The sequence below is a fragment of the Oryx dammah genome, unplaced genomic scaffold (assembly GCF_014754425.2).
Source record: "Oryx dammah isolate SB20612 unplaced genomic scaffold, SCBI_Odam_1.1 HiC_scaffold_14, whole genome shotgun sequence".
Classification (NCBI taxonomy): Eukaryota; Metazoa; Chordata; class Mammalia; order Artiodactyla; family Bovidae; genus Oryx; species Oryx dammah.
The window spans coordinates 45,454,830-45,474,900 of NW_024070198.1; the positions used below are offsets into that span (position 1 = coordinate 45,454,830).

At 48.2% G+C, this 20,071-nt stretch overlaps 1 protein-coding gene across 2 annotated transcripts in view; it reads left to right on the forward strand.

Annotated features, from left to right (window-relative positions):
* The window catches only part of DOCK1 (dedicator of cytokinesis 1), a 561,005-nt gene that overhangs the window by 490,569 nt on the left and 50,365 nt on the right, over window positions 1-20,071 (forward strand). For both annotated transcript variants that reach the window (XM_040254437.1, XM_040254438.1), the window contains exon 38: window positions 3,295-3,414. In XM_040254437.1, the coding sequence (XP_040110371.1) occupies window positions 3,295-3,414 (120 nt within the window). The remainder of the gene's footprint in view (window positions 1-3,294; window positions 3,415-20,071) is intronic.

Consider the following 20,071-nt stretch of genomic DNA (forward strand, 5'->3'; position numbering starts at 1 on the left):
ATTATATCCTCATAAAAAATTGAAAAATTATAAACTAGATAAAGAGGAAGAGGTATGAGAATTAGAATTAAGTTGTGTCTCCATGTAAAGACTACTCATTCAAGAAACCCTGTGTCTAAACTCAAGCCAGTTCCCCCTCTTACCGTCTGAGCCACCAGACAAGCCTGAATGGAAGGAAACCCAGTGAGATTATGCTAAAGATGCGCAGTGTCTGTTGATGATGAGAGGAACAAGGCAGAGACCACGTCAGGCAGCGAACCTCCAGCAAGAATCTCCCAGCCCCTGGTCCAGTCCTGAGCTCTCCAGTCACTTGCGTGACGCGAATAAAAAGAAGCTGGAGTATGGAGATTTACCTCCGCCTGAAAACGAGAGTCCGTTCCAAACCAAGCGCAGTAAGACTAGGTTCAGTCTGAACCTCATCTCTAGTCATCCATGGTAGCCCTTTGGTTTGCACCACATAAAACTCTGCCAAGGAACGTCATTTCTGAAGCTAGGAATTCCAGCTGGGTCACTGCACACCAGCTGTCCCACTTTGAATTCTATGGCTTTCATTTGTTAGAAACCCAAATTTTAGTAACAAGGCCATTTTGAAACTACAGAAATATTTCTTTTACACCAGGGAAATTAAAATGGGGTTGACAAGCTGCTTGGGCACCCATGCTTTCTCTCATCGTACATAAACTTTTCTGTGGTGTGTGAATGTGTATGTGTGTGCAAAGTATCATTTATTTAATAATTACATTTATTGAGCACAGTCGGGTTTTTCACAAACGGTTCAAGGATGTTTCACAAACCAAATCAGTCGGCCCATTTCCATTATCTTTTTCACTGGGGTTTTGAATTTTCCAGTTAAATACACATAATTGCTCTCCATATCTTTTACATCATTACATTTTGCAATTTTTCCTAAATATGTTTTGATATTGCAGTAAATGTGAATTCATGCTGGTTAATCAGCACACTAAAGAACGTTACTTGTATCTTTATGAAAATTATTCACCATGATTGATATAGCCTTGTTCGTGAAGTAAAAATCCTCAAATAGTATCTTCTATTTTGGTTAAGGCTATTTAAAAAAAAAAAGGCACTAAAAACATCAGCCTTTAGCCTTTAGCAATAAAGTTATTTCATCTTAATGTTTAAAGGGAAGGTAAAAAGCATAACTCCTTTTGGTGTTTAAAATTTTTTAGGTGATTTTAAACTCCAAGGAAGTTATATGACCTCTGAACTTTCTTAGTTATCTTATTGTAGCTACAGTTCAGAATCATGCGCAATTCTTCTACCGCTCAGAAAAGTCCAAATCTGGCCCCGTGGTAAAGATGCCACAATCAGTTGAGTTTGGAACTCTAGGTTGTGGCTGGGCTACACACGTCTCGTTTGAAGGTGGGAAGCATGCAGTAGCCTAAGGCGTCTCATGCTTACTTGACAGCCCAGGACCTGGGGAGCCCTTCTGGCCCCGTGCCCTGCACCCTGTGCCTCGGAGCCCTGGGGTCCAGCCTGGGGCACTCCTGGGGTGCTCCGGAGCCCCTCTGCCTTCCGGAAGGTCGGGAGAGTATGTGCTGTGAGAGCCAGCCTCTTAGGGAGCCCAGCGAGCTCCCCAGGCCTCTCCTCCCCATTTTCGCAGGCCTGTCCCTCAGGCCTTTCCCCCCGCCCCAGTGGTTCCTGTCCATTTGTCATGCCCTCTAAAATGTGGCCCCATGGCTTGTCCCATTGCTCCATATGTGGCCTTACCAACCCTGAATCTGGTGCCCCCCACCTGCTGGGGTACTCTACCCCAACTGCGGTCCAGGCAGCCTGCAAGCTGCTGCTTTCTGGGCAGAATCCCCCCTGTCTTCTCATAAGACCAGGTCAGACGTCACCTCCTGAGTCCAACTGATGAGCAAGCCCATCCCGATTCTTTACTCCAGGAAGCCTCGCCAGACCTCTTGTCCTGCCTCCTGCCCTTAGAAAGTGAAAGTGAAAGTCACTCAGTTGTGTCTGACTCTTTGTGACCCCATGTAGTCCATGGAATTCTGTAGGCCTGAATACTGAAGTGGGTAGTCCTTCCCTTCTCCAGGGCATCTTCCCAACCCAGGGATCAAACTGGGGTCTCCTGCGTTGCAGGCGGATTCTTTACCAACTGGGCTATCAGGGAAGCCCATAATGACTGTGACATGTTTCCTGCAGACTTACTCCTGGTGGTTCAGATAGTAAAGACTCTGCCTGCAGTGCAGGAGATGTGGGAGACACAGGTTCAATCCCCGGGTCGGGAAGATCTCCTGGAGAAGGAAAGGCAACCCACTCCAGCATTCTTGCCTGGAGAATCCCATGGACAGAGGAGCCTGGCGGGCTACAGTCCATGGGGTCGCACAGAGTTGGACAGGACTGAGCTACTAACACTTTCTTTTGCACTTCCATTGTGTACCACACTGCTGTAGTGTGTAATGGCACTCACCCTTGACCTGGTGCCTTGCACATTGTTGTTGTTTAGTCATTCAGTTGTGCCTGACTCTTCCCTGTGGACTATAGTTTGTCAGGCTCCTCTGTCCATGGTGGGATTCTCCAGGCAAGAATACTGCAGTGGGTTGCCATTTCCTCCTCCAGGGGATCTTTCCAACTCAGGGATCAAACTTGTGTCCCCTGCGTTGGCAGGAGGATTTTTTACCTCTGAGCCACCTGGGAAGCCCATGCCTTGCACATAGTAGGTCCCCACCAAATGGTGAAGAGTATTGAACTTTACATTCAGCGCCATGGATTTGCTGAGCATAAGTCCAGGAGTTTAGGTGTTAAGTGACCTCGCCATCACCTCTGCTCCTTGCTGAGACTTCTGTGTGTCCTTCCTTGGTACCCTGCGTCCTCTGTCACATCTGCAAACAGCAGCTGAGCCCTGAGTCGCTGGGATCCACGTGCCTTCTGCTGTTGAGTAAAACACTGAGCAGTGCAGGAGCCGGGCCAGCACTCGGGGCAGCCCCCCTGGAGGCAGCCACAAATCACCTAGGGCCTCATTCATCTGGAAGGTTCCCAGGTTTCATCGGCAAGCTGACAGTTCCAGAACCTGCTGGGTTTCTCTTCTGTGTGAATCTCGACCAGCTTTGCCTTCCTTGGGTGTTTTCTCATCTTGAGGCCTCTGCACAGAGGTTCTGTGTGCAAATCCAGGCCTGAAAGTCTGATGAGAGCCACTCCAGCGGTGCCCAGAATCACGGCTGGAACGCTGCCCTGAATTCAGGGCTTCCTGTGCTTTCTGAGTCCAGGGGAGGGAAAGGTTGCAGGGGCCGGGCCCCCCTAAGCACCACTCACGCTTTGCTTTTGCCTCAGTGGTCGGAGGACGTGTGCGCGGCCCACCTCACCCAGCGGGACGGGTACCAGGCGACAACCCAGGGGCAGCTGAAGGAGCGGCTCTACCAGGAGACCATCCACTACTTCGACAAAGGCAAGGTAAAAAAAAAAAAAAGGAAAAGAAAATGCAGCTTTTCTGTTGTTTTCTTTTTTCTGTGCACCTTCCTGCCATGTTGTAAACACATTTTTTTAATGTATGGTGTTTGTGGAACCAGAAATTTGTTGCAGATTGTGTATCTGAAGGCTTTGTGCATGGCCCTCCAGCTGGTGATTCTAAGTAGAGATCCTCCCCCCCCCCCCCCCCGCAAAAAAATCAATCACCCTTTTGTAGATGCTCTGCTGAAAGACTGAGCCCAAGGATTTTTATAGTCCTTGCAGAGGATGCTGATTTGGGGGAATTTGGGCTTCCCAGGGGGCGCTACTGGGTAAAGAACCCAGGGCAAGTGGCAACTCACTTCTGTATTCTTGCCTGGAGAATCCCATGCACAGAGGAGCCTGGCGGGCTAATGATACGCAGGGTCACAAAGAGTCAGACACGACTGAAGCTACTGAGCACACGCGCACTGGCTGTGTTACAGCTAATGCATTCCTTTGACAGTTTGAGTTTTTCTGTTGTCACTGAAACATTAATTCCGTGGCAAGACCAATGCTGCTCTTGTTGATGGCCTCTCTGTTAATTGGCTCAAACAAAATTATTTAACCGTTGACCTCTACTAAAAAAGGAAACCTGCCATCCCTTAAATCAGGCAGCCGCAGATCTCATCACTGCAGTTCGTGTGATTTGGATGACTAGCAACTATTTAAGAAGGGGGAGGCTCCTTCGGTCTTCCTGGCACTTTCCATGCAGGGAGTGCAGGTTCAAGCCCTGGTTGGGGAACTGAGATCCCTTGTGCTGCAGCCAAGAAGTTGATTACTTAATTAGCAGACACTTTAAGGGGGAGGAAAAGGCTGGGGGTGGTGGGTGCCTTCAGTTCAGAAGTTTGGTTCTTTTTTTAAAATTTTTTTTTTTTTTGAAGGATAATTGCTTTACAGAACTTTATTGTTTTCTGTTTGCTGTCAAACCTCAACATGAATCAGCCATAGGTATATATATATATCCCCCTCCTTTTGAAGCTCCCTCCCATCTCCCACCCCATCCCACCCCTCTAGATTGATACAGAGCCCCTGTTTGAGTTTTCTGAGCCATACAGCAGATTCCTGTTGGCTCTCTATTTTACACGTGGTAATGTAAGTTTCCGTGTGACTCTCCCCATACAGCTCGCCCTCTCCTCCCTTCTCCCCACGTTCATGTCTATTCTCTATGTCTGTTTCTCCTTTGCTGCCCTGTCAATAAATTCTTCAGTACCATTTTTCTAGATTCCATATATGTGTGTTAGAATACGATATTTTATCTTTCTCTTTCTGACTCACTTCACTCTGTATAATAGATTCTAGGTTCATCCACCTCATCAGAACTGACTCAAATGCATTCCTTTTTATGGCAGAGTAATATTATACATATATATGTACCACAGCTTTTTTATCCATTCATCTGTCGATGCACATCTACGTTGCATCCATGTTCTAACTATTGTAAATAGTGCTGCAATTAACAATAGGATGGTGCTGCTGCTGCTGCTGCTGCTAAGTCGCTTCAGTCGTGTCCAACTCTGTGTGACCCCATAGACGGCAGCCCACCAGGCTCCCCCGTCCCTGGGATTCTCCAGGCAAGATCACTGGAGTGGGTTGCCATTTCCTTCTCCAATGCATGAAAGTGAAAAGTGAAAGTGAAGTCGCTCAGTCGTGTCTGACTCTTCGAGACCCCGTGGACTGCAGCCTACCAGGCTCCTCTGTCCATGGGGTTTTCCAGGCAAGAGTACTGGAGCAGGGTGCCATCGCCTTCTCCGGAACAATGGGATACACGTGTCTTTTTTGAATTTTGGTTTCCTCAGGGTATAAAATCTTCCCCAAAGCAACTTCTAAGTTGATTCTGTGCCATCAGGACTCTTAGCTCATCTTAGTGGCTGAGTCGTGTCCGATTCTTTGCAACCCCATGGACCGGAACCCCGCAGGCTCCTGCATCCATGGGATGTCCTAGGCAAGAATACTGGATGGATTGCCATTTCCTTTTCCAGGGGATCTTCCCAAGCCAGGGATTGAACCCAGGTCTTCTGCATTGCAGACAGATTCTTTACCGTCTGAGCCACCAGAGAAACTCCTTTAACTCATCTTAGATACCTGCTGCTTTTTTTTTTTTTTTTTTAACACTTTGAGACAAGTGAACAGGGAATTCCATGAAGGTACTTATATTCATTTCTTAGGACTGCAGTAACATAGTCCTGCCTGCTGGGCACCTTTAAACCTCAGGACTCTATGCTCTCGCTGTTCTGGAAGCTACAGAGCTGCAGCTGGGTGTTGGCAGGGCCGTGCTCTCCGAGAGAGGACAGTGCCAGGGTGAATCTGCTCCCTGCCTCCCTCTTGGTTTCTGATAATGCCAGCAGTCCCTGGCATCACTTGGTATCACTCAATTGCTGGCTCCTTATTCACGGGGAGTTTTTCCTCTGTGTGTCTCCGTATGTTCTTCTAAGAACATCAGTTTGGATTTAAGGCCTATGTGATCCAGTATGACTGCATCTTAATTTGATTACATCCAGAGACCCTTTTTCCATGTAAGGTCAGGTTCAAAGATCCCAGGGGTTGAGACTCTGCATGTCCTTTGAGGGGACACAATTCTAACCCCCAGCAGCATCTGTATCAGGAAAGGATGACAGCTGCTCTGTCTGTGGCTGTCAACATAAACCAAACCCTTTTAAAACGATCACATGTATTTCACTTGTTGCCCTCTGTCCTTGATACAGGATGCAAATCAAAACATTCAGAATAGCATGGGAATTGACCAGAGGCCACTTGGAAATGGTCGGTGAATTATACTTGGTCCTGTAGAGGAGCAGAATATATTTCTTTGTAGAAATGAGATGGTTTCACAGTTAAAGCCAATTATTAAGATTTTATTAGCTTAGCCAGAGAAATTCAGTTTTTCAACAAACCGCTAAAAAAGTGTGGATCCATTCATTTCCCCAGTGGCTTTCTGGCTTACAGTGTCCTAGAGAAGGAGGGTGGTCGGGTGCTATGGAGTGGGCAGGACAGGAGGCGGGACCCTGCAGAGACCCAGGAAGCCTGAGGGCCAGAGGCCGCTGGGGCTGAAGGAGGGTGCGACTCTGCTGATGGTCCCTCGGGGCTCTCACGTTGTCTGCCAGCACTGAGGTCTCCAATCGCATCTCAGCTCTCCTCCTCCCCTCACTCTGCATCTTCCAGCCGCACCCCCACTTCTGGGGCCTCAGCCGTTGCAGCCTTTCCTGCCTCTGCCCGGCAGGCCTCTGCTGCCCCTGCCTTTGGTCATCTCGTCCCATCTCCGCTTAATGTCACCTCTGCTCCAACGCCCATCATGCCGCCTTCTGTTCTTGTACAGCACTCAACACGATTTGCAATAATAGATAGGATACCAGCCAATCCTAAGGGAAATCAACCCTGAATATTCATTAGAAGGACTGTGGCTGAAGCTGAAGCTCTGATACTCTGGCCATCTGATGTGAAGAGCCAACTCATTGAAAAAGACTCTGATGCTGGGAAAGATTGAAGGCACTAGAAGAAGGGGGTGACAGAGGATGAGATTATTGGATGGCGTCACTGACTTAGTGGACACGAATCTGAGCAAACTACGGGAGACAGTGACTAACAGGGAAGCCTGGCATACTACAGCCCCTGGGGTCATAAAGAGTCTGATAGGACCTAGCAGCTGAACAACAATAGTTTGCACACAGATTTCTTTAGCGAGTCTCCCAATAGATTGTGAGCTCTATGAAGAACGAGACCACACCTATTAATCCTGCACATTAATCTAACTCTGAGATGGAGCTAGGCACGTAATGCAGGGGGCATTTGTTAGATGGACAGAGAAATCAATGAGAAAATGAATGAACGGACAAATGAGTGAATACTCAGCGTTTAAGGATGATTTCTGGCAGGTACGGGATGGCCATGGATGGTGAGACAGTCGGCCTTCAGTAAATAATACATGGAGGAGCCAAGTGAGTTTGCTTTTGTTTTAAGCCAGTGTAGCCTCATATTGGGGGCTTTTCTGGGGGCTCAACTGGTAAAGAATCCACCTGCAATGCAGGTTTGATTCCTGGGTTGGGAAGATCCCCTCGAGGAGGGCATGGCAACCCACTCCAGTATTCTTGCCTAGAGAATCCCCATGGACAGAGGAGCGTGGCAGGCTACAGTCCATGGGGTCATAAAGAGTCGGACGTGGCTGAGCAACTAAGCACAGCACAGCCCAGCTTCATGTGGAGGAAAAAATGAACACATTCGGTTGAGAACAGTGCTCTGAACCCAGACCCTCAGGAGACCTTTCAGGTTGACACTCCTGGTGGGGGGTCAAGGTCAGGGACACTGCTGGACACCCTGGAAGGCAGGTAGCTCCCTGGGTGCAGAATCATCCAGCCCAGAATGTCCGTAGTACCCAGGCTGAGAAATCCTGGTTTTGGAAAAAGCCAGTTCAAGTGATAAAGCATTCTCGGCCCAAAGACCAGGGCTGAAGGAATGTCCTCACATGCTCCTGTGTTTTGGAGGAGACAGAAAGATGGTTCTGGAAAAGTGAGCATTTGGCTCACCTGGAGTCCGGAAGGTTAACTTGATTCAACTTGTTCATCAAAGTTTAGGAGAATTGTCTTCATGGCAGCTGTTAGGGTTGTGTTGGCCAAAGAGATTGAAAAGTTACTTTTGAATACCCATAACTTCTCCAGGAGAATATTTTTTAAAAAATGTTTATTCATCCATGTGAAGCTAATGTGAGGGTGAATGCAGGTGAGGGAGAAGATTTCATCAAACAAAATTTGAAGTACCTGGATGATGAGCTCTGAAGCAAAAAAATAAAATCATTTTAGCATCAACAAGCATTCAGTTTCCTGGGAACAAAAGAACAGGAGGAAGTAGTAATCGTCCGTCTTCTCTATCAGTTGGGATGGGCTGGAATCAGCTGGGATCTCAACCTCTTAATGTCTCAGTGATGCTACACAGCCCAGGTGGTTCACTCATGCTGCCTGTCTGTCCTCGCTTCTGGGGACCCAGGTGAGAGCAGCCTCAAAGGGACAGTGAGTCCTTGCCTGGCCCCTACATGCTCAGCTCAGAAAAGACCCATTCACTGTGCTCTTGTGTATTTTGTTTATTTGGCTGTGCCAGGTCTTAGCTGCAGCATGTGGGATCTCTCGTTGCGGCATGTGCACTTAGTTGCACTGGGCGGGATCCACTCCCCTGAACAGGGATCCAGCCTGGGCCCCCTGGAGTGGGAGCACAGAGTCTTAGCCACTGGGCCACCAGGGAAATCCTAGTACTTATGCCATTGACTCAAGCAAATCACGCAGCCGGCGTGAACCTCGGTGGGTGGGGAAGTGCCCAGAGGGGAGGGCCGTGTACCAGCACCTGCATGTACCAGGTAAAGCGGGTAGACCACCGGGACATTTAATCAGACAGGTGAGTTAGGGTTCCAACCAAGGGCTCTCAGTTCAGTTCAGTTCAGTCGCTCAGTCGTGTCTGACTCTTTGCAACCCCGTGAATCGCAGCACGCCAGGCCTCCCTGTCCATCACCAACTCCCGGAGTTCACTCAGAGTCGCGTCCATCGAGTCAGTGATGCCATCCAGCCATCTCATCCTCGGTTGTCCCCTTCTCCTCCTGCCCCGAATCCCTCCCAGCATCAAAGTCTTCTCCAGTGAGTCAACTCTTCGCATGAGGTGGCCAAAGTACTGGAGCTTCAGCTTTAGCATCATTCCTTCCAAAGAAATCCCAGGGTTGATCTCCTTCAGAATGGATTGGTTGGATCTCCTTGCAGTCCAAGGGACTCTCACGAGTCTTCTTCAACACCACAGTTCAAAAGCATCAATTCTTCGGCACTCAGCCTTCTTCACAGTCCAACTCTCACATCCATACATGACCACAGGAAAAACCATAGCCTTGACTAGATGGACCTTAGTCGGCAAAGTAATGTCTCTGCTTTTGGATATACTATCTAGTCATAACTTTCCTTCCAAGGAGTAAGCGTCTTTTAATTTCATGGCTGTAATCACCATCTGCAGTGATTTTGGAGCCCAGAAAAATAAAGTCTGACACTGTTTCCACTGTTTCTCCATCTATTTCCCATGGAGTGATGGGACCGGATGCCATGATCTTCATTTTATGAATGCTGAGCTTTAAGACAACTTTTTCACTCTCCTTTTTTACTTACATCAAGAGGCTTTTTAGTTCCTCTTCACTTTCTGCCATAAGGGTGGTGTCATCTGCCTATCTGAGGTTATTGATATTTCCCCTGGCAATCTTGATTCCAGCTTGTGATTCTTCCAGTCCAGCATTTCCCATGATGTACTCTGCATAGAAGTTAAATAAGCAGGGTGACAATATACAGGCTTGATGTACTCCTTTTCCTATTTGGAACCAGTCTGTTGTTCCATGTCCGGTTCTAACTGTTGCTTCCTGACCTGCATACAGATTTCTCAAGAGGCAGGTCAGGTCGTCTGGTATTCCCATGTCTTGAAGAATTTTCCACAGTTTATTGTGATCCACACAGTCAAAGGCTTTGGCATAGTCAATAAAGCAGAAATTGATGTTTTTCTGGAACTCTCTTGCTTTTTGATGATTCAGCGGATGTTGGCAATTTGATCTCTGGTTCCTCTGCCTTTTCTAAAACCAGCTTGAACATCAGGAAGTTCATGGTTCACATATTGCTGAAGCCTGGCTTGGAGAATTTTGAGCATTACTTTACTAACATGTGAGATGAGTGCAATTGTGTGGTAGTTTGAGCTTTCTTTGGCATTGCCTTTCTTTGGGATTGGAATGAAAACTGACGTTTTCCAGTCCTGTGGCCACTGCTGAGTTTTCCAAATTTGCTGGCATATTGAGTGCAGCACTTTCACAGCATCATCTTTCAGGATTTGAAATAGCTCTACTGGAATTTCATCACCTCCACTAGCTTTTTTCGTAGTGATGCTTTCTAAGGCCCACTTGACTTCACATTCCAAGATGTCTGGCTCTAGGTGAGTGACCACACCATCGTGATTATCCGGGTCGTGAAGATCCTTTTTGTACAGTTCTACTGTGTATTCTTGCCATCTCTTCTTAATATCTTCTGCTTCTGGACAGGGATATTCCCTAAGTATATGTATGTTCTGAAAAAGGCAGCATGCACTCTAATCCCTCTATTGCACACTTCCTGCAACTGGACACGTGAAAACAGAGCAATCTCCAAAACTTGGCAGTGGGCCTCAAGCCCAGCTCCTCCGTAATGGAGTTTCTTTCTTGGGTTAAGGAGGGGTTGGGAACAACATGTCGGGCCTGGCAGTGCAGGGAAAGGAGCACCGGAGGACCACTGACCGCGATGCCCGAAATCCCGGCAGGCCAGAAGCCTGGGCAGCGGGAGGCCACAGCAGAAGATGAGGTTCAGCATTTCATGCCAGACACATTCATTTAAGAAATAAGAACAAGACATGGTCTTATTATACCTGCCAGGTGTGGGTATATATGGTGATTTGAGAGATAACACCCTCCTTGACTTTTCTGGAATAAGACAGTGGCTGAGGTCATTGATATAGATGAGGAACTTGACATCGGGAAGGACTGGATGCCCACATTTCTGTTCTGCACATCCGGACTGAAATTCTTTTTTTTTTTTAACATTTGTATTGAAATACAGATAATTTGCAGTGTTGAGTTAGTTTCAGGTGTACAGCAAAGTGATTCAGTTACACACAGGCGCACATATATTCTTTTTTAGATTATTTTACATTTTAGGCTATTACAAAACACTTAGTAGAGCTTCCTGTGCTGTACAGTAGGTCTTTGCTGATTATCTATTAGATATATAATAGTGTGTATGTCAGTCCCAAACTCCTAATTTATCTGTCCTCAACCCCCTCCATCCCCTTTGGTAAACATGTTTGTTTTCTATGTCTGTGAGTCTGTTTCTGTTGTGTAAATAAGTTCATTTGTAACATATTTTAGATCCCACTATAGAAGTGATATCATATGGCATTTGTCTTTATCTGGCTTCACTTAGTATGATCATCTCTGGGACCATCCATGTTGCTGCAGAGGGCGTTATTTCATCCTTTTTTATGGCTGAGCACTATTCCATTGGGTTTACATACCACATCTTCCTTACCAATTATCTGCCGATTCTTGGGGGAAAAATATCTCAAAATGGGTGATAGGTGGCAAGTGATTCAACCCACAGAAACTGGAAGGAAGGGACCCTCCCGGCCGAGGAGCCCCAGGGAGCCAGCTCTCCTATGATGGGGGACCCTGACCTGAGCTGTCAGCTATCAGAGTCACGGGCCCCAAGCAGCCATTAACACTTGAAATATACAAGATGCACTGGATCCTAAGGCTCAGCATGAGAAAAGGATGCTGTTATGAGCTGAATTGTGTCCCCTGGAAATTCATGTGTGGGAGCTCTGACCTTCCTGCCTCAGAATATCACTGTATTGGAGATGGGTTCTGATCCAGGATGGCTGATCTCCTTATAGAAGAGGGGACCTGGACACAGATACACCAAACAAGGACTCTGTGAGGATATGGCTGAGGATTTGCCTTACAAGCCGAGGAGAGAGGCCTCAGAGGAAACCAGCCTTCTGACAACTTGATTTCGGTTTCTAGGCTCCAGAACAGGAAGGAAATGATGTGTTTAAGGCACCCAATCTTTATTGTGTGTGTATATGAGTGTGTGCTAAGTTGTTTCCTACTCTTTGCTGCAAATCTATGGACTGTAGCCCATCAGGCTCCTCTGTCCATGGAGGTCTCCAGGCAAGAATACTGGAGTGGGTTGCCATCCCCTCCTGCAGGGGATCCTTCTGACCCAGGGATCAAATCCACGTCTCTGACATCTCCTGCGTTGGTAGGCAGGTTCTTTACCACACACGCCACCTGAGTACTTTGTTACGGCAGCCTGTCAAATATCTCATCAATTTTGTGCTTTTGATTACCTGTTGAAATGGCAATAGTCCAGATATAATGAATATTACTAAAATGAAGGCCACTTTTTAAAATGTGGCTACTAGAAAATCTAAAATTGCATGTGTGTCTTGGCCGATGTTCCGTTGGATGGTGCTGCTCTGAGCCAGACTTTGCTATCGTTGAGGATGGTTTCTGCTAGTGCTTCCATTCACGACTGTTGGGAAGTTGATGCTTGCCTGCCCCTCCGTTTGGGGTCCTCACTGGCAGTGGCATTGCTTACGTGCCTGTTGGGATATATTCCTTACCCTAAATGAATATTTGAAAAACTGAAATAAATCTAAAAGAAATAGACTCTGACTTCACTGCTCATTTGACCCACATTTGAATTTTCTCCGGCATTATATTGAAATCACAAGAATTTCTTTGGTTTGATTTTACATCTGTTTTATATCAGGGGAAAAAATTCTGGTTTAACACCGTATATTCAGCTCAGTGGTTAAAGAACCCACCTGCCAATTCAGGAGACCTAGGTTCAGTCCCTGGGACAGGAAGATCCTCTGGAGTAGGAAATGGCAACCCACTCCAGTATTCCTGCCTGGAAAATCCCATGGACAGAAGAACCTGGCAGGCTACAGACCATGGGGTTGCAAAAAAGTTGGACATGACTTAGCAGCTGCACAACAACAATTCAGGTGAGAGACCTTCATACTACAGTTGAACTTGAAGCCTAGAAATGGCTGGGGACCATGCGATTATAAAATAAATGGTATCTGAGCCTGGCAAAGGTGTGACTGGGGTATCGCTCCATTGATACAGGCTGTCCCCTTAGGTGATTAAGGAAGCCTTCACTCTATCCTTAATAGGTGGGAACCTTACTCATCCTAGAGCTCATTTTCAGTGAGTGTTTTAAATGTGTGCAGCTTTCTAGGGGAAGTAAGAACTTAGAGAATCCAGTGCAGATTTGTGTCCTGGGAACTGCGCTCACAGGCCCTTAAAGGAGCCGGTGTCCATAGGACCTCTCAGACATCAGATACCAGCATCTGCGGGGACAGCCCAGGGCACCAGCATGGGACTAGGGTTAGATTATATTCAGAGTCTCTCCACCTCTGAGCTCAGAAAGCAGCAACGCTGAATGGATTTTCTGCTCCATTATATTGGACACTCCAGCTTTTGAATTAGGCTCTGTTATCTTTCTGTATTTCTTCTGCACAAAAAATCACTCTTTTATTTTTGCTTTTCCACTGTTTAAAAGTTTTAAATGTCTTTCAGCCCAGCTCTTGGTCTTTTCATCTTTTTCTTTCTCTCCAAAAAAAAAAAAAAAGAGAGAAATGTCATTTCCATCTGTTTTCCGTTTCATTCTTCTGCCTTATTCCTTCCTGGGCTAATAATTAGCCCCCACTCCTTTCTGTTCTCGTTTCACCACCCGTTTGAGCCCCTCCGGAAAGCCCGCTGCCAGGTCTTATCGCGGCAGTCGAGCGTTCTGTTCCAAAGCTCTGAGTTGTCTGTCTTATTGTGTTTGGTTGAGGCCTAGTAATTTTCAATAAAGCTCTTAATCCAAGTACTTCACTGAAAATTACCAGGCTTCTCTATGGAGGGCGCGTTGAAAATAGAAGCCCTGCTCTCAGGGAAATGGAGTCGGAGTGAGGGAGGCGGTGAACCTGATGTTCACCGCCTCAAAAACCAGGAACCAGCCTGGCATTGGCAAAGGGGCTCATGGCTGACGGCCCACGTGGTGTCTGAAGCTCGGGGACTATTTTCAACTGGAGCTCTGTCTTCTCTTCCCTTAAAATAACCTCGCCTTGACGAAGTTTGCACTTTGCCTTGTGCCCAAGTCAAAAAAAAAAAAAAAGGAGGCATCCTACATCATCCTGTGAACTAAAAATAGGGATTTGGAAGCAAGTTTCCACTTTTAGTGAAATGGCTGGGGTGCTTTTCTGAGTATTGGGGCTGACATTTTCTCACCCTCTGAGTTTCCTTCTTGAAAGCACAGTTGTCAGTCAGAGGAATTACAGGTGCGAGCATCCCATCACCCTCTTTCTTGGTATAGTCTCAGCATTTCCAGAATTTTTGAAAATCCTGATATTTGCCAGAATCTGTTCAATTAGCAAGAATCTGGCTGGAGTGAGCATAGAGATGGTGTGTTGATTATGACTGGACTCCCAGAAAAGAACCATTTGTGATCAGCACAGAAAAAATCGAGGTTTGGAGTTGGCATCCACCCTGCCCCCCCATCTCCCCACCCTGCACGACCCTCACTTGTGTTTCTGCAACCCAGTCTCCGGGGTGCCAGGTGCCACCTGCCTGCATGAATTACAGGGGCTAGGGGAGGCCAAAGGCCTGCCTCGAGCCGAGGAGTCTAGAACCAGGGCTAGTGGGTGAGCAGGCAAAGAGCAGAACCTGCCCTCTGACTGTTGCGTTGGTGGGTTCAGAGTCTACGACCTAACAGGTGTGGGAATGGCTCCCCCTCCTGAGCAGGAAGGGCAGACTTCCATCAGAAGGTGACTTGTAAACTGTGTCTTGGGCTTCCCTGGTGGCCCAGTGGTAAATAATCCACCTGCAATGCAGGAGTCAGAGGAGACACAGGCTCAATCCCTGGGTTGGGAAGACCCCCTGGAGGAGGGTACGACAACCCACTCCAGTATTCTTGCCTGGAGAACCCCATGGACAGAGGAGCCCGGCAGTCGGACATGACTGAAGCTACTTAGCACACAAGCTGGGTCTTGAAGAAAGAGATGAAGCTTGCAAGGTGATAGCTGGGAGGAGCTGGGATTCTGAAATGTGGGGGATGGGCAGGGATTCCAAAGAGTGGGAACCATATTGATCAAGGCCAGGGCTTCTGAAGCCAGTCTGTCTATCAGGGGGGTGAGGAGGGGGTCCTGGGAGACACAGATGCAGAGAACTTGGGAGCCAGTCTGTCCATGGCCGTGCATGTCTCCTAAAGATTTGACTTGCTCCACACTCACAAAGGGGTCTTCCCAGGTGGTACTAGTGGTAAAGAACCTGCCTGCCAGTGCAGGAGACGTAAGAGACACGGGTTCAGGCACTGGGCCGGGAAGATCCCCGGGAGGAGGGCTTGGCAACGACTCCAGTTTTCTTGCCTGGAGAATTCCACGGGCAGAGGAGCGTGGCTGGCTATATAGTCCATAGGGTCGCAGAGAGCTGGCCATGACTGAAGCGACTGAGCATGCTCGCACATAGACCCAAGGAGCCAGTGAGAGTTTATGAACGTAAGCAAGGTTGCCTTTACTGTCCTCCTTTCAGGGAGTGGTTTGGGCTCACGGTGGCAGAAGCCCGGTGGGTGGGGGGCTGGGGCAGGGGTCCAGGCCCGGGATGTGGGGGCAGTGGGGATTAGGAGAGGCAGGGGACAGCTCCAGAGGCTTGAAGTCAGCTGGTTGCACAGAGTCTCTCATGTGGGGTCAGTGTCAGATGGGTGCACGCCCGGGGGAGCTGGGTACCCAGCACAGCTCAGAGGCCCGAGCACAAGCCTCCCGTGGCTGCAGAGCTGACAGGAGAGTGACTTCCAGTCAGTTCGGGGAGGTCTCACTCCCTTCCAGGCAGCTCCGGCAGCTCTGAGTGTTTCGGCCCCTCTCCTGCACGTGGGAATTCTTGGTCAGTCTTTGATTTTCTAGCTGGCGGTCCCCAGGCTGTGTGGGACATCTCTGGCCTCGCTCGGCCGGTCGCACTCTCGGCCGTGGGTCTGTATCAGTCCCTCTGGTCCAGGGACGTCTGTCCGTGCTCCCGTCCAAGGCTGCTCCCACCCCCCAGGCCCTGGACCTGCGGGCCCATCCAGGACATCACTCTGGCCCATCTGTCTTCTTCCCACTGGCCGCACTGTCTTCCTCTCTACTGGCTAATACATACTTGCCTGCTAAGTTGCTTCAGTTGTGTCTGATTCTTTGCGACTCTATGGATGGTAGCCCACCAGAGTCCTCCACCCGTGAGATTCTCCAGGCAAGAATACTGGAGTGGCTTGCCATGCCCTCCTCCAGGGGATCTTCCTGACCCAGGGATCAAGCCCACGTCTCCTGCATGGGCAGGCAGGTTCTTTGCCACCTGGGAAGCGCACATACTCGCCTACAACCATGCTATTATTTCCCTCATCTTTTAAAAAAGTTATCTTTCATTCTAACTCCCCTCTCCAGCTACTGCCTGTTTCTTTTATTCCTCAAATCCTCCTCCAAGAACTGTGTGTACCCCTCCTTATGCTCTCTGAACCCACTCCCATCACAGGTGCCCAGTAATTACTGCAGAGTGAGGGGTGAGTGGCAGAGTGGGTCCATTCTCCTTCTGATCAAACCACCAAGCAAAACGCAACTGTCTCTTTCAATGCCTGGTTTAGGCTTTCTAAGGGCTTGCAGAACTATAAAGGTCCTTTATTAAAGAAAAAGGCAAAAAATCTCTTTATGTTTTTTTTTAAATTGTTCGTTTCCTATTTTCCGCCCAGGGGCATTAAAACTGAGCATATCGTTTTCCATTTAGACTAATGAAGACTTGCTGTGGGGCAGAGAGGAACATGCTTTTGAGGGGCAATGATTCCTGGGTACGTGACAGTCCCAGAAGGCAGGATTCATCTTCGAGTCAGTGTGAGAAGCCTCCCATCAAGGCTTCTTAGGTCTGGCCTGAGTCCCAGATCCTGCTGTGTTTCCTGTCCTGCTGGAGGGAGGGCAGCCCAGCCACCTTTCTCAGGCGGCTGGTGTGGTGATGTGTGTGCTCTCAGAGAGGGTGGTGTCATTAAGTGAAACCAGGCAACTTTGGAGTAGACCTCAGTGAGAAGGCTCCGTTGCAGGGGTGGAGGTGGTGATGCTGGACCTCAGAAACGTCTTCAGAAAGTGTCCAGCCTTTGCTCAGATCAGTGGAAACCAAGGGAGACCAGCAGAAAGACCCAGGAAGGGGCATGGCTCAGGGAGAGAAGGAGAGGCTTAGAGAGCGGGGAGGAGCTCACAAGGAGTCTCCATTCTGTAAAGGAGAAGACTCGCTGGACCACACCCCTCAGAGTCACCACGGAGACACATCTTTCCAGAGGACTCCAGCCCCTCATCCTCGGGGGACTGGGGAGAGATGCTCACTCACATCACTCCTGCAGTGAAGCCGTCACTAACCAGGATGGAAGGCTACTTCTGGGCCACCCTGGCCCCCTCGCTGCTGATGACCCTAAACCAGTTCTCTGGAATCTTCCACAGTGTTGAATCTACATCTCTTTACATGTCAGAGACTTGTGCAGGGCCCCGGAAAATTAGAAGGTGCTAGAATATGACTCATTTCCCAACAACCACCCAGAAAACCAGGTGAGTTTTAGAGTGACTGAAATTCAAGCATCCCATGAAACATCTTGACTGGCATTTGGCTCACAGCTAGTTAGTGATTTCGCTCAGAGCTGCCCATCAGTATCCTGGTGGGTCGTGGCCAGGCTGTATTTTTCTTAAAGGGGCTGTTGTCCAGGCTGCCCTCTCACCTTGCACCTGCTGCTACTCCCTGACTTGGTGAGAACAGTGTTGTCCCCCTGCCCGACTGGTCGCTCATCAACCTCACAGTTTTGTCTAAGAAAGCAACTGCCAATATGCTCTCTGTGGCCATTTCTAATGAAGAAGTTTCATCAGGGGGAAAAAGGATTTTCTGTCCATGAAACTTGCAGAAATGAAACTTGCAGAGGTTCCGAAATAAAAGGTGATCATCTCAAGAGAATATAGCCGAAGATCATCTGATGAAAACGGAGAGTGGGGAGCGTGTGCTCCATGTTGAAAGGCCAAGGATGCTATGAAACGGATTCCGGACTTCAAATCAGAACACGAAGTTGAGCACTGATAGGGTGCTTTTTTCATTTGTGGCCATGGCGACCCCCATCGGCCTATGGCATGTCTAAGAACAGGGCCGGGGCAGGATGTTCAATCACATAGGTTAAAGCGACTGTTCTACCAAGATCATCTAAATCTCTATTATATGGAATCCGTTTTCTCTCTAGCACAGAAATATTTTCCAAGGTATTCACATGGGAAATACGAGTGACCCACACTCTGTAGACCCCTAGTCAAGTAAAAGTAGAAGCAGATCTCCTTAACGCAGGAGCCTTTAAAACATGCAGGGGTGGGGAGAGGAATGTATGTCTATAGACAATCTGACAAAGAGCACAACCATGTGACCCCTGAGCGAGTTGGATATTTACTCAAGATGTGTCTGTGCTGCGTGGCTCAGATGGGAAAGAATCCGTCTGCAATGCAGGAGGCGTGTGTTTGACCCCTGGGTTGGGAAGGTATCCTGGAGAAAGGAATGTCAACCCAGTCCAGGACTCTTGCCTGGAAAATTCCATGGACAGAGGAGCCTGGCGGGCTACAGTCCACGGGGTCACGAAGAGCCAGACACGACTGAGCAACATTCTCTTTTTCCACTTGTATTTCTTTAAAAAAAAAACAAAAACAATTACTTTTGCCAGGTATCTAAAGCAGCTCCTCTGTCTAGAAACAGATTAAGCAGTGAATTAGAAGCCATAAGATTGTAGGCAGCTAAGGGAGTGGTGTATTCGCCACTGAGTGAGAACAACTAGAGGTAACGATTTCTTTGAAATGGAAATGTACTGAGGGAGGAATTGGTCACTGGAGCTTAAAAGAAACATAAAAAGTGGAGAAGCTCCCTCTTCTGAGAGATGGAGGCTGGGACTCTGGCAAAGGACCTGAGCTCGCTGGAGCAGCAGCTGGAGACACTCAGAGAGTGCAGACATTCGGAGGGTGCGAGCTTCGGCAGGACGGAGGAGCCAGGAGGGGCTTCTGGGGAGAGAAGCATGTGGTCCTCCAAAGAGCATCTCAGCCACTTTCTCTCTTTCCTAGCTGCTGGTCCTATCTCTGAAATCTTTCTCTCCTCTGAGCTTATCTTTATGATGTCTTTCAAAGTATGAAAATACAATTTTGGAATAGCTTTTTTCTCATCAAAAATAGCAGATGGTGTCTTTAAGCAGCAGCTGTGTAAAGAGTATTTTAAGTCTATTGGGTGATTCAGTAATAAGTAAGGCCTTCGACCGGGTGGTTCTGCTAGGAAAAGGCAAAGACTGGCAGGCAGGTGAGGATTCAGCACCAAGGGTATGCCAGGTGTGGGACCAGCTCCCTGTGTTCCGAGTGAGAGCCTGGAGTTAGGGACTAGCTTAGCATCCTTGAAAACCTATTCCAGGAGGAAGGGATGGAGGGCAGCTGGAAGGACAGGCAGATGGTCATTGTTATGGGCTGAATGCTGGCATTCCTGCAAAAGTCATACGTTGAACAACCCTGACCCCTGCCCCATGTGATGGTGTTTGGAGATGGAGCTCTGGGGGGTTCATTGTGTTTAGATTGGGTCATAATGAGGGTGGGACGCCATGATGGGATTAGTACCCTTTTGAGGAGAGGAAGGAGATCTTGCTTAAGGCCATACAAGCATGCAGTGAGAAGGCGACTGTCTGCAAGTCAGGAGAACCCTTACCGAGACCCGAATCTGCCTGCACCTTGAGCTTGAACTTCCCAGCCTCCAGAACTGTGAGAGGGAAGTGTCTGTTTTGTGGGATTTTTTTGTTACAGCAGCTCCAACTAAGATGGTCATCGAGAGCAGGAACTTTGGAAAACGATGAGTCTACCCCACTGTCTGCCCTTGGGCAGGTAGCTTGCCTCTCCGACCCCCAGCTTCCTTATCTGCAAAACAAGTGTAATAATAACACCCACCTGACATGACACTTTAATGAGACGATGCAGATGGCATCTTGCTGGACAAAGAGTAAGCTGGAAATCTCTTGCCTTCATGACTGGCGCTACTGCCTTA